This window comes from Neophocaena asiaeorientalis, unplaced genomic scaffold, assembly GCF_003031525.2.
Source record: "Neophocaena asiaeorientalis asiaeorientalis breed wild unplaced genomic scaffold, Neophocaena_asiaeorientalis_V1.1 scaffold362, whole genome shotgun sequence".
NCBI classification, from domain to species: Eukaryota; Metazoa; Chordata; class Mammalia; order Artiodactyla; family Phocoenidae; genus Neophocaena; species Neophocaena asiaeorientalis.
The window spans coordinates 3,356,810-3,368,795 of NW_020175700.1; the positions used below are offsets into that span (position 1 = coordinate 3,356,810).

Consider the following 11,986-nt stretch of genomic DNA (forward strand, 5'->3'; position numbering starts at 1 on the left):
TGGTCTCTACCTTTACTTTGCCTTTGTCCAGGCATAAGATATGTAGGAGGCTTGCCCTTTTTCCCCCTTTTTCTCCTTTTACTTTTGCTTCTTACACAGAATGTAATCAATTTATGTGCAAGTTCATACTGATTTGAAAACAGAATTCGTTCTCCTGTCCCCTAGTATTTGGTCATCTCCCATTCTTATTGTAGTGTCCTCCATTCATTTTTTGCATATTTGACCTATCATATCCTGCTACTATTTTTCTTGAATTTTCATGGGTTTGTTTTTTACAAATTTGACCTGTGTTGGAACACAAAGATTTAGCATAGTTGTATTTTGGGGGTTGTGGTTAAGTGTCTTTATCATTATTGAGTCACCTTGGTTATCTCTCCTAATGCCTTTGAAATCATGTCAGCTATTCCATGGCCATGTGAATGAACATGGTGCCTGGTAGGCAGGGACCAGACAGAACATTAGGCACCTGAATCGTGATCCTGGTTCTGTTACCTTCAAACAGGTCACCTCACTGAGGCTCTTTATGTGCAAATTGTGCTTACAGGGTTACTGTGAGGGTCATTTGAAAAAGTTCTGTGCATGCATTGCAAAGAGTCACCAGGAAGGTATTATCATGTGATCACAGCTCAACTTCCAGAAGATTCCCCTACAGGGTTCAGGTTTGAGTGTGCCCTTGGAGGCAACAGACTGTTCCGTGTTGACTATTTAAAATGCCATTGTAGGTTTGCTTGTAAGTAATTTTTGTACTTACATTTCTCATTGATCTGGCTTCCTTGGTTATGTTTCCCTTTTTGTTTGTTTGTTTGAAATTATATTGGTAGCTAACCACTACTAATTCTGACATTTATAATATTTTTAGCAGGCAGGCTTTTGTCAGAACTGATTTCATTTTTTTCCTCTCACTAAGTCGTTTAATTTAATTTAAGTTGTTTAAGTGAGTCATTTAATTTATCTTCCTTCTGAGTTTAGAAGGAAGGCTGTCCTCCCCTTTCTCTTTTCCTCTCCCTTCTCTTACTCCCTTTAGTATTCTCAGGTCATTTTCGAAATTCTCCTTTTACACCCTAGAGTCCTCCCAGGCTTTTCCCTAAATTAATGACTGGTTTTACTGTCCTTTACCCACCTTTTTATTATGTTTCTAATCTGCTTATCTTAAGAGACATCCTTCTGGCTTTCAAGAATCTCTGCTTCTTTCATTTCCTTTCTTAATCTGTGGGCTTCTGTTGATGGAATGTTCCGGATTCTCAGGTCTTGACTTCTCCAATTGTCATTTGACTTGTTACCATCTGTATCAGTGCCACCATAACAAAGTACCAAACACTGCTTGGCTTAAAATAACCGGAATGTATTGCCTCGAGTTCTGGAGGCTGGAATCTGACATCAGGGTGTTGGCAGGGCCGTGCTCCCTGTCACAGCTCCAGTGGATGACCCCTCCCTGCCGCTTCCTAGTGTCTGGTGGCTACTGGCAGTCCTCAGTGTTCCTTGGTTTGTAGACCCATCACTCCAGCCACATGCCATCCTCCCCGTGTCTTCTCATCATCTTCCCTCTGCACATGTCTGCCTCTGTGTCTAATCTCCGCTTTCCATAAGGACACCAGTCATACTGGATGAGGGCCCACCCTAATGACCTCATTTTAACTTGATTACCTCTATAAAGACCCTGTTTCCAAATAAGCTCAAATAAACTTTTTCTCGGGTACTAGGGATTCAACATATCTTTTTCAGGGACACAGTTCAGCCCATGACACCATCCTTATGGCTGTTGCTCCATTGCCCTTGGCCTGGTTTGCCCGCCGTGGCCACCTCACGTGCACAGGCAGATGGCCAGTCAAGGCCCAGGCTCCTTCTCATCCTTTCACTTTCAATGCCCCCTCCCTCCTGAGAGCCTATCCCTGCCAGGGTGCAGGGACTTGAGCAGTAGGTGTTTGGAAGCCTTGCATGGAGGGTTCTCCAGGGCCGAGGATGTGGGGCATAGTCCCAGTTTGCCATGGCCCTCACCAGCACAGGGAGACTGGACCAGAGTTGCTGTCTCCAGCGTGCTGATCCTCTGTCCAACTGACTCCACCTCACTTAGAGCCTCCTCTGACAGTCTGGGCTCCCGAAAGACACTTGTAGGCTTGAAATTTACCCCAACTTGTTGGCATTCATGCACAGATCCCCTTCTGCACAAGCACTGACATCACTCAGGTGGCCTGGGATGTGTCTTCAGATTCTGTGACTGGCTCTGCTGCTTTGAGCACCTTCATTTTTAGAGTTTCTTTTGGCTTGTTCTTCAGCCCTTTTAATGAGTCTGCTCCTTTCAGATTAGACCTGTTGGTTTTGCACTTCTCCGGATGTCTGGTGCCCTGACTGTTCCTTCACATGTCAGAAGGTGGCTCTTGTCTTCCTGGCTGGTTCAACAAGGAACCACCACCCAGGAATCTGCTTACCCACAAAAAGAAAGTTTTGGGTTTTATGTAGGCCAAGGGTTCATTAATACATTTTAGAACATTCTATGTATTTCTCCCCTGTTTTAACACGTGTGTCTTGACTGGAAAGACTAATTCTACTGACTGCCTTTTTTGTGTCATGCTGTGCTGTCATTGAGCTCTCGTCTGTCCCCTCAAGGGACAGTGAGATGGGAACACAGGGAGAAGAGATGCAGATTCTGCTTTGTGGGCTCAGTAGAGACCTAGTAAGGAGGCAGTGTTGGAACTTGCTCTTGTGGGTTCTCAAAATTGCAGAGGCACACCCCTCCCCCAGCATTGGGGCAGAGAACCCTTCTCTGTGTCTGCTCAGGGCCCAGTTGCCAGCCCCACATCTCTCAAGGTTAAAGCCAGCCTAAAAACATTGTCAATTTCAGCCCTTCATGAACAATTATATTCTTCAACCATAAGGGTTGCACTGACATAAAAGCATGAGAGATGTCATTGTAGTCCACTGGCTCATTCACTGTGTTATTTTTGTATGGAAGCTTCAGGCAGCATTATATGAAGGCAGGTAATTGCCCTCCTGGACCACAGCTTCCATCACAGAACAAGGAGACCTTCTTATGCAGAGGTAACCCCAAACATCACTTTCTGTAATGAGCCAAGTGCCCTAGTCCTTCTTGAACTGGTCCTGGTCACCACCACTGCCTTGGAAAGCAAGTTTCTTAAGTCATCATACAGTGTCTTCTGGGAGAGCAGTACTTCCTTCTGTTTGGCCCAAAATTGAAAGGGCTCATGCTTAAGGACCAGCATGAGCATATTCTCTGTTTCCTCCAGAGAGATGTGCCTTAACCATGGCATTGTTGAACTTTGGGGATCTCCACAGCGAGCTGTCTTTGATTTTGCAGTTCAGTGTGCATGGATTTAATTATACAATTGCTGGCTTCACCACCTCAGAACCTGGTTTATTGTGATCCTGCCCAGACTAAACATAAATAAGTAATGAGGGCTACATTTCCCAGCTACATTTCCATGTCAGGTGTACTGTGCATCCTTTCTCCTTCCTTCTTCCTCTCTGCCACTTTGGAAACACTTGTGCACCCTATAATGTTTGTACACCAAAAGGAAAGTAACTTGTATATGTGAAAGTTTCAGACTAATCCAAGACCAGGTAGAAATCCTACATGTTTTTCTAACCACCATCCAGCCCAGAAGTCTTTTCACAAACATGTCTGAATTCTGAGTGTGTCATCATGTTTTCTGACTTCTTGCTTTTTGCTACCTCTCCCTGGGCTTGAGTTTCACAAATTTCAACACTGCAGAAACTCTAGTGGATGTAAGACCTAGAAAGAGCTCAGTTTTAGGAACTGGCAGCATCTGCTTCCTCCTCTTCCTCATGTCTAGAGAATTCAGTGCCACACACAGCCACTCTCTTGTTATTGATGATTTACTTCTGATAAATAGTACCTCCCAAAGAAGCACAGGAGGCTTCCCTGCAGGTGTTCTTTCCTGGCTTTCTGGTCAACATCACATACTCTTAGTCCTTGAAAGGTGACTAGATGCATGTTCAATACACACACAGCTCTTCCCTTCGAGACATAAACTCCCTGAGCTGGTTCCATCTGCAGCATCCATATCTTCAACCCCAGTGCCTGACAGGCTGGCCTGCACTTGGCAGTGCTCAAGTAAACGCTGCTAACTGTGAAGCAAGATGGCATCCTTGTTACCTAACTGGGGGCTGTAACGCAGACACTTACTGGGTGTGAAGAAGGTGGTCCTTGCCCCAGGGCTTTCAGGACTAGTAGGATTTAAATAGGAGGGAAAAGGGCTGTGAACTCCAGGGAAGAGAAGGCAGAGCAGGGAGCACACTTTTGCCTTTGTCGTGGTAGCAGGACAGAGTGCAAAGGCGGAGGCCAGTCCGCCTGCAGAATCTGGGATCCTTGAGTGACCTCATGACACCCACGATCAAAAGGAGACCAGCTCTCTGGTGAAAACTTGCAAAACTCTCTTACCTCCAGTCCCACCAACCTTGTGTCTCCTGCAGCCCCAGAGTACCCTGGCAGCCCTTGGGCACATTGGCCAGTCAGGTACTGACAGTAAGCTCACTGTCAGGCCCCCACAGCCTTCCTATGAATTCCAGTCCACTTTCTGAACCCTATGGGTCATTTATGAACAGGCAGTTTCTGTACTTTAGTTGGCAATTTCCCTTTGGTCTTGAATCCTCTGCTCTAGGAGTAGGCCCATTCCCCAGTTTCTTCTACCTAGAACAAATTATTAACCCCAGCAGCCATCTGCCAACAGGAGCACAGAGGGTGGGCAGAGGTCGTGGAGGAGACAGTGAGACAGAAATTTGGGAAGTGATTGGGGCAGATTGTGGGGGTGTGGGGCTTTCTGGGGAGGGAGTTCAGGTGTTCTGCTGCAGGTGGGCTGGGGTGCAGGAAGGCTGAGGGGTTTGAGTAGACCTTGGTATTTTAGGGTGATCGTTCTGGTTAGAGGTGTTAATAGATGGATTGCTGGTCCCAGTGGCTTGATTCTTTTCAGCACACAAACATTTACTGAGTGCCTGCTGCATGCTAGGCACGGTGCTGAGCTTCACACGCAGTCAGACAAGGTGCAGCACTGGAGATGCATGCAGTCGGGTTCTGGATGGCCACACTGCCGGCTGGGGCAGTGGAGACAGAGATGACCCTTGGGCTGACTTAGTGCAGCACGGAACCCGCAGGCAGGTTCCTATAAGGGGAGTTGAGCCTGGTAGCGCCTGTGAAAGTACCCACCTCCACCTCGACTGGCCCGAGGCCCCACATGGGGTTAGTTAAGCAAACACAGGGCTCCAGTCTCCCAAGGCTGAGCCTCTGCTCCTTATGTGGTTCTAGGCTGCAGCTCCAGGGTCAGAGGACAAGAAGGAAATGCAGGAGGAAGATTGCCATTGTCAGGACAGAACATCTCAGCTGATCCTCCAAAGATGTGCTGCAACTAGTTTACGTCACAATAACAACCTGAATCTTTCCTGTTGTGTTATTTATTTTTGATGGCCCTTAGAGAGTTTTATTTATAGACACCTAAGGTTTGTTATTTAAAACCAAAACCAGCCTCCTTTTCATCTTGCATTTGACTGCCATTTCAGTTCAGGTCCAAACTATTTGATATTGAATGACCAGAATGGCCACACAGGGTGAGTAGAGAAAGTTAGACTGCAATCTGGACACCTTGGATTTATGTCCAGCTGTCTGGCCCTGGACCTGGGGCCTGGATGTGTCTTTGAGAACCCAGGAAAGGGAGGCAGCCAGACCCTTAGAGAGCCTTCTTTGACTTGGCATCGCAAAGACTGGCATGGCTCCTAGATTGGCTGTCATGATTACTCCAAGGCTTTCTGTGGGAAGCCATTGTCCTTCTCAAGAGTATAAGCCAGAAAGAATCCTGGGTCCAGAAGTGACCTAGATACCATCCGGTCCAAGCTGATCATTTAGCAGATTAAAACCAACAATAATAAGGTGAAGGGTGACACAACTATGAATTTTTATGGAAAGATTAGGAAGAAGCCGATGTGACTGGATTCAAGTTGGAGGCATCAGAATGCACTCATGTTAAATATAGGGTTCTGTTGGATCAATGGGCCAAGAATCAGTGACAACCTAATATCAATGAGCATACCCAACACCTAGATCTTGGTTTCTAAATACCATTTTCTGTTAAAGGGAATCAGGGCTGGTACTTGGAAAGGACCAGAGGAAACTCGAACATCTTATTTTATCAGGAAGTAAGGGAGTGCCCAAAACTGATAGGGATATGTCAGAGGAACACAGGAGTCCCCTTGATGGGACTCCCAGTGGTCAAACTGGGGACTACCTGAGCATTGGAAGAAATAATAATGAATTATAATACTTTGAATTTAAAAAGGATCTGTGAGTCCATAGTAATATTTAAACAGGTGGGGAGGGACATACTTCTGTACAGAAGAATGACACGTAACAAATGTAGACGGAATGGTAGTTTTAGAAAAATTACCACCTTGTAACCACCAATGTACTAAGTGAGTAAGGCCCTGATCAACAATGGATGCTGAAATCATTGGGTAAACTGATGTAGGAACATAAAATATTCACAGATAGTCTCAGAATATCACCCCACAGATTGCTGATTAATCACAAAGAGTAAAATGGAACTTAACCCAAGGGATCAGACCATTAGTGAAATAACCTGACATCAGGTGCCCTCTGGTGGAGTTCAATTGGTAGGACTCAACATTGTCTGAGATTTTTGCCAAAAATGCTTAACTTGAATTTAGGAAACAACTCAGTAAATTCAGATTATGGAATATTCTAGAAGACAACTAGAATGACTTGAAAACTTACAATGCCAAAGTTGGAAAAGACATTAAAAGGCATGAGGATTCTTCTAGATTAAAGAAAATAGAGACATGTCAACTAAATGCAATGTGTGATTCTTGATGGGATCCTGGATCAAGATACAAAATAGTTACGAAAGACATTTCTGGGGTATTTGGGAATATTTGAACATGGATTGTGGATTTGATAATGTATTGATTCCATTTCTTGAAAATGATAAATATATGGTTGTCACGTAGGAAAATATTCTTGTTCTTCAGAGATACATGTTGGTGTAAAGTGCCATGATAGCTATAATTTACTTTCAAATGATTCAGAAGATAAATGAAAAGTGTGTGTGCTTGTATGTGTGTGTAGAGAAAAAGAAGAGAAAGCAGATGTGGCAACATGTTAACAATTGGTGAGTCTACAGTGCAGGGTGTATGAATGGGTAATCGTGTGTCCTAGTTCAACTTCTCTGCAGTTCTGAAATTTTTCAAAATAGAAAATTATGGGGGGAAACAATAATGACAACAAAAATAGGCCTAAATGTCAAGTCTAAAAAAAACCCAAAAAACAAAACAGAACAAAAAACTGAGACTAAAGCTCCATTCTCTTGACCCAAAATCCAGTATACCATCGACTGTCTCTCTTCATCCAGGTGAATGGAGAGAGAGACAGGCAGACAGAGACAGAGCCTCATCTACTTGGTTCGAAGACCAGAGCTTTTAGAGGGTGTTAGTAGACCCAGCCTTTCCAATCCTGGCAAGTTAGCTAAGGGGGCGACAAAGATAAGGCACATATCGCCACCTTGTGGCCAGATAAGGAAGTCTGTCTGCTGCTGCCAATTTTGAAAGCAAACTTACCCCATGTTTCTGGTGTCTTTTCCAGTTGTTACATTTTCCCATTAGTGAAGAACTAATCTTTGTTTCTCTAATTTTCTGATATGGATTTCCAGCTGCTTTAGAGAAACAAGCCAAAAAGCCAATTTCCTTTCCCCAGAAACCTCACTGAGCCCCAAATTCTTTGATGATCAAGAAGAAAGAGAAAGCCCTGCTCATACACATTTAACCAGATCTCTTTTACCACCATATGCCAGAAAACTGCTGGCCTTTCTGACCCAATCAAATGAGAAAAGCAAAGGAGATTTATTCAGAGCTTTTGGTGGCAAGTGAGTCAGCCACTGTCACTTGCATTTTGTCAGAGGAGTGGGGAAGCTTTATGGTGGATAAAGGGAAGGCTTCAGGTGTGCCCTGACTAGAGGCTGTTGACGGGGAAGCTGGAGGCAGCTAACTAGAAGGGGGGCGTCCTACATGATGGGTTAGGGGGCATATTTGCCTTTCCCTGGTTAGTCTAAGTTGGAAGCAGGGACAAAATTAGGGAGGTTGTCACTTATCAATCAAGTCCTGGACATTTGGGGCCAGTTGTTACAGAAGTTATTGTTTAGCTTCCTGGATTGTTACTAGACATTGCAGTATGGCTTCTGGCAAGTTTGGCTTCCTGGACTCTTTATTATAGATAAGGGGGTTAGTTTCCTGGTAGGTTGCTGCAGGTTGTGGGTCAAAGTTCTCTATTTTATATATGGTCTGGCCATTGTCTGTATATTCAGTCTCTCACTCTGGAAGCAGCTCATCCACAAAGCACCCAGCGTGGTGTAAGCAGCTGCAGGCGGCAGCTGCTCTAATCACAGGGAAGAGTGCCGTGGAGGGAAGTGAGAAGACCCAGGTTTGGGTCTAAGCCTTCTTCTGCAGTCTGGGGAGGCTGCTCCAAGCTTGGGTGGGCTCCTCTGTACAAAGCAGGGGCCATTCCTGTTGTGTTTCCCCCGAGGGTGATAGCGCTCTAAGAGGTGATGCTAAGCCCACATGCTCCCTCTAGAGGCTGGAGAGTGAGTAGCTGTAGCTGTGGAGAGATTACCTTCAGGTTGTAGGTGCAGGAGGGCATAAGTACCTTCTCAGGGGCAACGTGGTCCCAACCTCTCGGGACTCTGCTGAGATGAACAGACAGATTCACACTTGAATAAATCATTGCTTTATTTCAAGTCTGCACGAGCCCTGGGCTCATCGCCGGTGTGTGCTTTCCCCTTGCTCCAATATCCAGGCTCTTTGTGTGAAATGGTCCCACCTCAAGCTGCCCTGGGTGGATCTGGACTGGCTCATTGACATCTCCTGCCAGATCACGGAGCTGGACCTTTCTGCCAACTGCCTGGCATCCCTCCCCTCCATCATCCCCTGGGGGCTCATCAACCTCCGGAAGCTGAATCTCTCAGACAACCACCTGGGGGAGCTGCCCAGCGTGAAGTCATCAGACGAAATCATCTGTTCCAGGTGGGCTCCTGCCCTGCAGCCCCTGGGGTGAGCCCTGGCCATCTGAGCCCCGGCTGCCACCACCACCCTCTTCCTGCACTGTCCTCTTCCTGCAGTCATGCTCCCTGATTGTAGTTGTTGCTTTTGAAAACAGATTTTCAGCTAAAATAAGAGAAGGAAGTTCTGCCTGCCATTATGCAAGCTCTTGGGCACAAGGTCCCACCTCCTTTCCACGTGAATGCAGAAAGATCTGTCTAGTAGGGTGACTTTTCTGGCCCACGTTTCCACCACTCACTGGCAGCCACGCAGGCCTGCTTGTCCGAGGTGCCCAGTCTTGTTCCTGCACACAGGAGTCAGAGGAAAGGGGCTGGTGGAAACAGTGGCGCCCAGACAACCCAGCTTTTGGTCCACCTCCCAAGGAAGGTGGGCAGGGCCTCAGAGAAACAGTTAACTTCACAGGACTCTGGCAGCAGCCTGATGGTGTAGGCAGCTCCTGTCTCCTTTTGTGGGAGGCCTTGGGAAGAGGCCCAAGCCTCCTGCTGAGGCTGCATGGGGAGAGGAAAGACCTTACCTTCACTGATGTATTGATAATCATACCTGCAAGGCCTCATTCCATATGGGATTTGAGCTGATTTCAAAAGCTAAGGCTCTAAGTTAAGTAAAAAAGAATGTTGGAAAGAGCTTAGGGTCAGCAGTAACTCATGGGAAAGAAGCCTGCACAAAAAATTAAACAAGTGCCACGGAGTGGGGGTCTTTAACCTGGACAGACTTGAGGGTCCAGAAGGTTAAAAGCAGTGCTCTCTGGACTTCCAGTAGCTTCCAGGGCACCAGCTTGTTCTGTTATCACATATGTGAGAAAGGTTACATCCCTATTGGTCAATGAGACCAGGATCCACCAAAGAGAGATTTGGTTTTCTTTGTCTACACATGACATAGTGACAGTAATGCAATGAATAAAAATCATATTGCTGTATTTCAATGCACATTCTTTATCCTTGTGCAAGGAGAAAAAGAAACATGTTTACAGAGAAATATGTACCCATGATGCTTTACCTCTTTCTTCTGATGCCTTGACTTCCTTCTCCCCCAACTACAGGCTACTCGAAATTGATATTTCCAGCAACAAGTTGTCCCACCTCCCACCGGGACTCCTGCATCTCTCAAAACTTCAAAAACTGACAGCTTCAAAAAATTATTTGGAAAAATTGTTTGAAGAAGAAAATGGTATTTTTAGCATCAATAACCTGACTTACTTTGTCATTTTCTTCTTGATTGGGCTGTTTTTACAATTCATCCTCTTTCATTTTCCCCTAGCCACGAACTGGATTGGTTTGCGGAAGCTACAGGAACTCGATATTTCTGACAATAAATTGACAGAACTCCCTGCACTTTTCCTTCATTCTTTCAAGTCACTCAGTTGTCTGAATGTCTCCAGAAATAACGTGAAGGTGTTTCCAAATGCCTGGGCCTGCCCTTTGGTTAGTAACTTGCCAAAAATCATGAAAGGAGCTGTCAGTCCACATCCATGCCAGCCTCACAGAGCTGTGGGTGCGGTGCACACCGCGTCCCCTTGGCGGCCACGCGGTGGTGTCCTGTGTTATAGGCAAGCATGTTACTCAGCATCCAGCAGCTGAGGGTCTCAGGCAGGTAACTCACCCGAGAGCCAGCGCACCTGGCTCTGGGTTTGAGATTTGCACCGTAACACCCACAGGACTTTCCACAGCTACAGCCTGAACTTCTGGCCCAGGATGAGTTCTGTCCAAAAGGTGGGGTCGTTCCTTTAGGACAGCTGTAAAATAAGAATAAAGAAGAGAAGAATAGTCTGCATCCATAGTGCTGCCCATTAAATCATGGTTTTTTCTCTTGGGAAGTTTGCTTGTTAAAACAGATGAAACAGCATAAAGAATATTTGTGTTTTATTGCTGTTTTCAATAGCAAATATGGAAATTCTCCGTCTCTAACATTAACATTTCTAGTTTAAGCATATTTGTGTGGGACATGGGCTCCTCTTCAGAGCACTGTCCTGAATTGTCCCATTATTTCCAAGGACAATGGGCCAGATGTTCTTGAGGGAAGGGAAAGGACCATGAGCCACCTTGATCTCCCCAGGAAACCATTCCCATCCCTTCCTTGGAGCAAGGACAGGAAAATGGGGCAAGGATAGTCTGTAGCCTCTTAATTAGCTGAATTGTATTTATTACAGAGCCTTACTGTAATGGTCTTGTTTTTAACATTAAATTTGGAAACAGTCTTTATCATAGACACCACGGCATTTAGAAAGCTAATTAATTCTCTTTCTCATCAAATTCCTAGAAATGCTGCAAAGCATCCAAAAATGCCTTGGAGTCTCTACCAGACAAAATGGCTGTGTTTTGGAAGAACCACCTTAAGGATGTGGACTTCTCAGAAAACACACTCAGAGAAGTTCCCCTGGGACTTTTCCAGCTTGATGTAAGTCTAATAGCACCTTATTTCTCATTTTCAGCTTTTGTAAGAAAATCACTCCACATTGCAGTGAAACCTGTGTGCTTCTTCCGAGCTTTCAGGACAAAAAAAGTTGAAAGAACAGTTTAACTGTCAAAGTCACGCATGGTTGTGTGCAAAGAGACTGAGAGGAAATGTGCAAAATGAAACAGCTCTGGGAGGGTGGCGGGATGATGAATTTTTATCCTCCAGAATTTTCTTCAGTGTTGACAGTTGAAGGCACAGCCCAGCAGCCCCTCGGACTGACCTCTGGCTCTGTTCCTTCCCGGCTCCAGGGTGAGCCCACCAGGCCTTCTGGTGTGTGAAGCCCTGGCAGCACCGCAGGGCAGGGCCTTCTTGTCCCTGCCTCCCTCTCCGGAAGTGGCAGAACTGGAATTCCCGGATGTGAATTCAGGAAGTGCCTTTTACCAGAGCCGTGTGTGTGTGTGTGTGTGTGTGTGTGTGTGTGTGTGTGTGTGTGTGTGTGTGT

The 11,986-nt window shown here is 45.7% G+C and overlaps 1 protein-coding gene across 3 annotated transcripts in view; it reads left to right on the forward strand.

Annotated features, from left to right (window-relative positions):
- The window catches only part of LRRK1 (leucine rich repeat kinase 1), a 120,318-nt gene that overhangs the window by 58,211 nt on the left and 50,121 nt on the right, over positions 1-11,986 (forward strand). For all 3 annotated transcript variants that reach the window (XR_003001378.1, XM_024732055.1, XM_024732056.1), the window contains exons 7-10: positions 8,828-9,054; positions 10,130-10,257; positions 10,348-10,511; positions 11,347-11,484. Coding sequence is in view for 2 of the 3 variants with exons in the window: in XM_024732055.1 (XP_024587823.1) it covers positions 8,828-9,054; positions 10,130-10,257; positions 10,348-10,511; positions 11,347-11,484 (657 nt within the window). In the remaining variant the exon portion in view is untranslated. The remainder of the gene's footprint in view (positions 1-8,827; positions 9,055-10,129; positions 10,258-10,347; positions 10,512-11,346; positions 11,485-11,986) is intronic.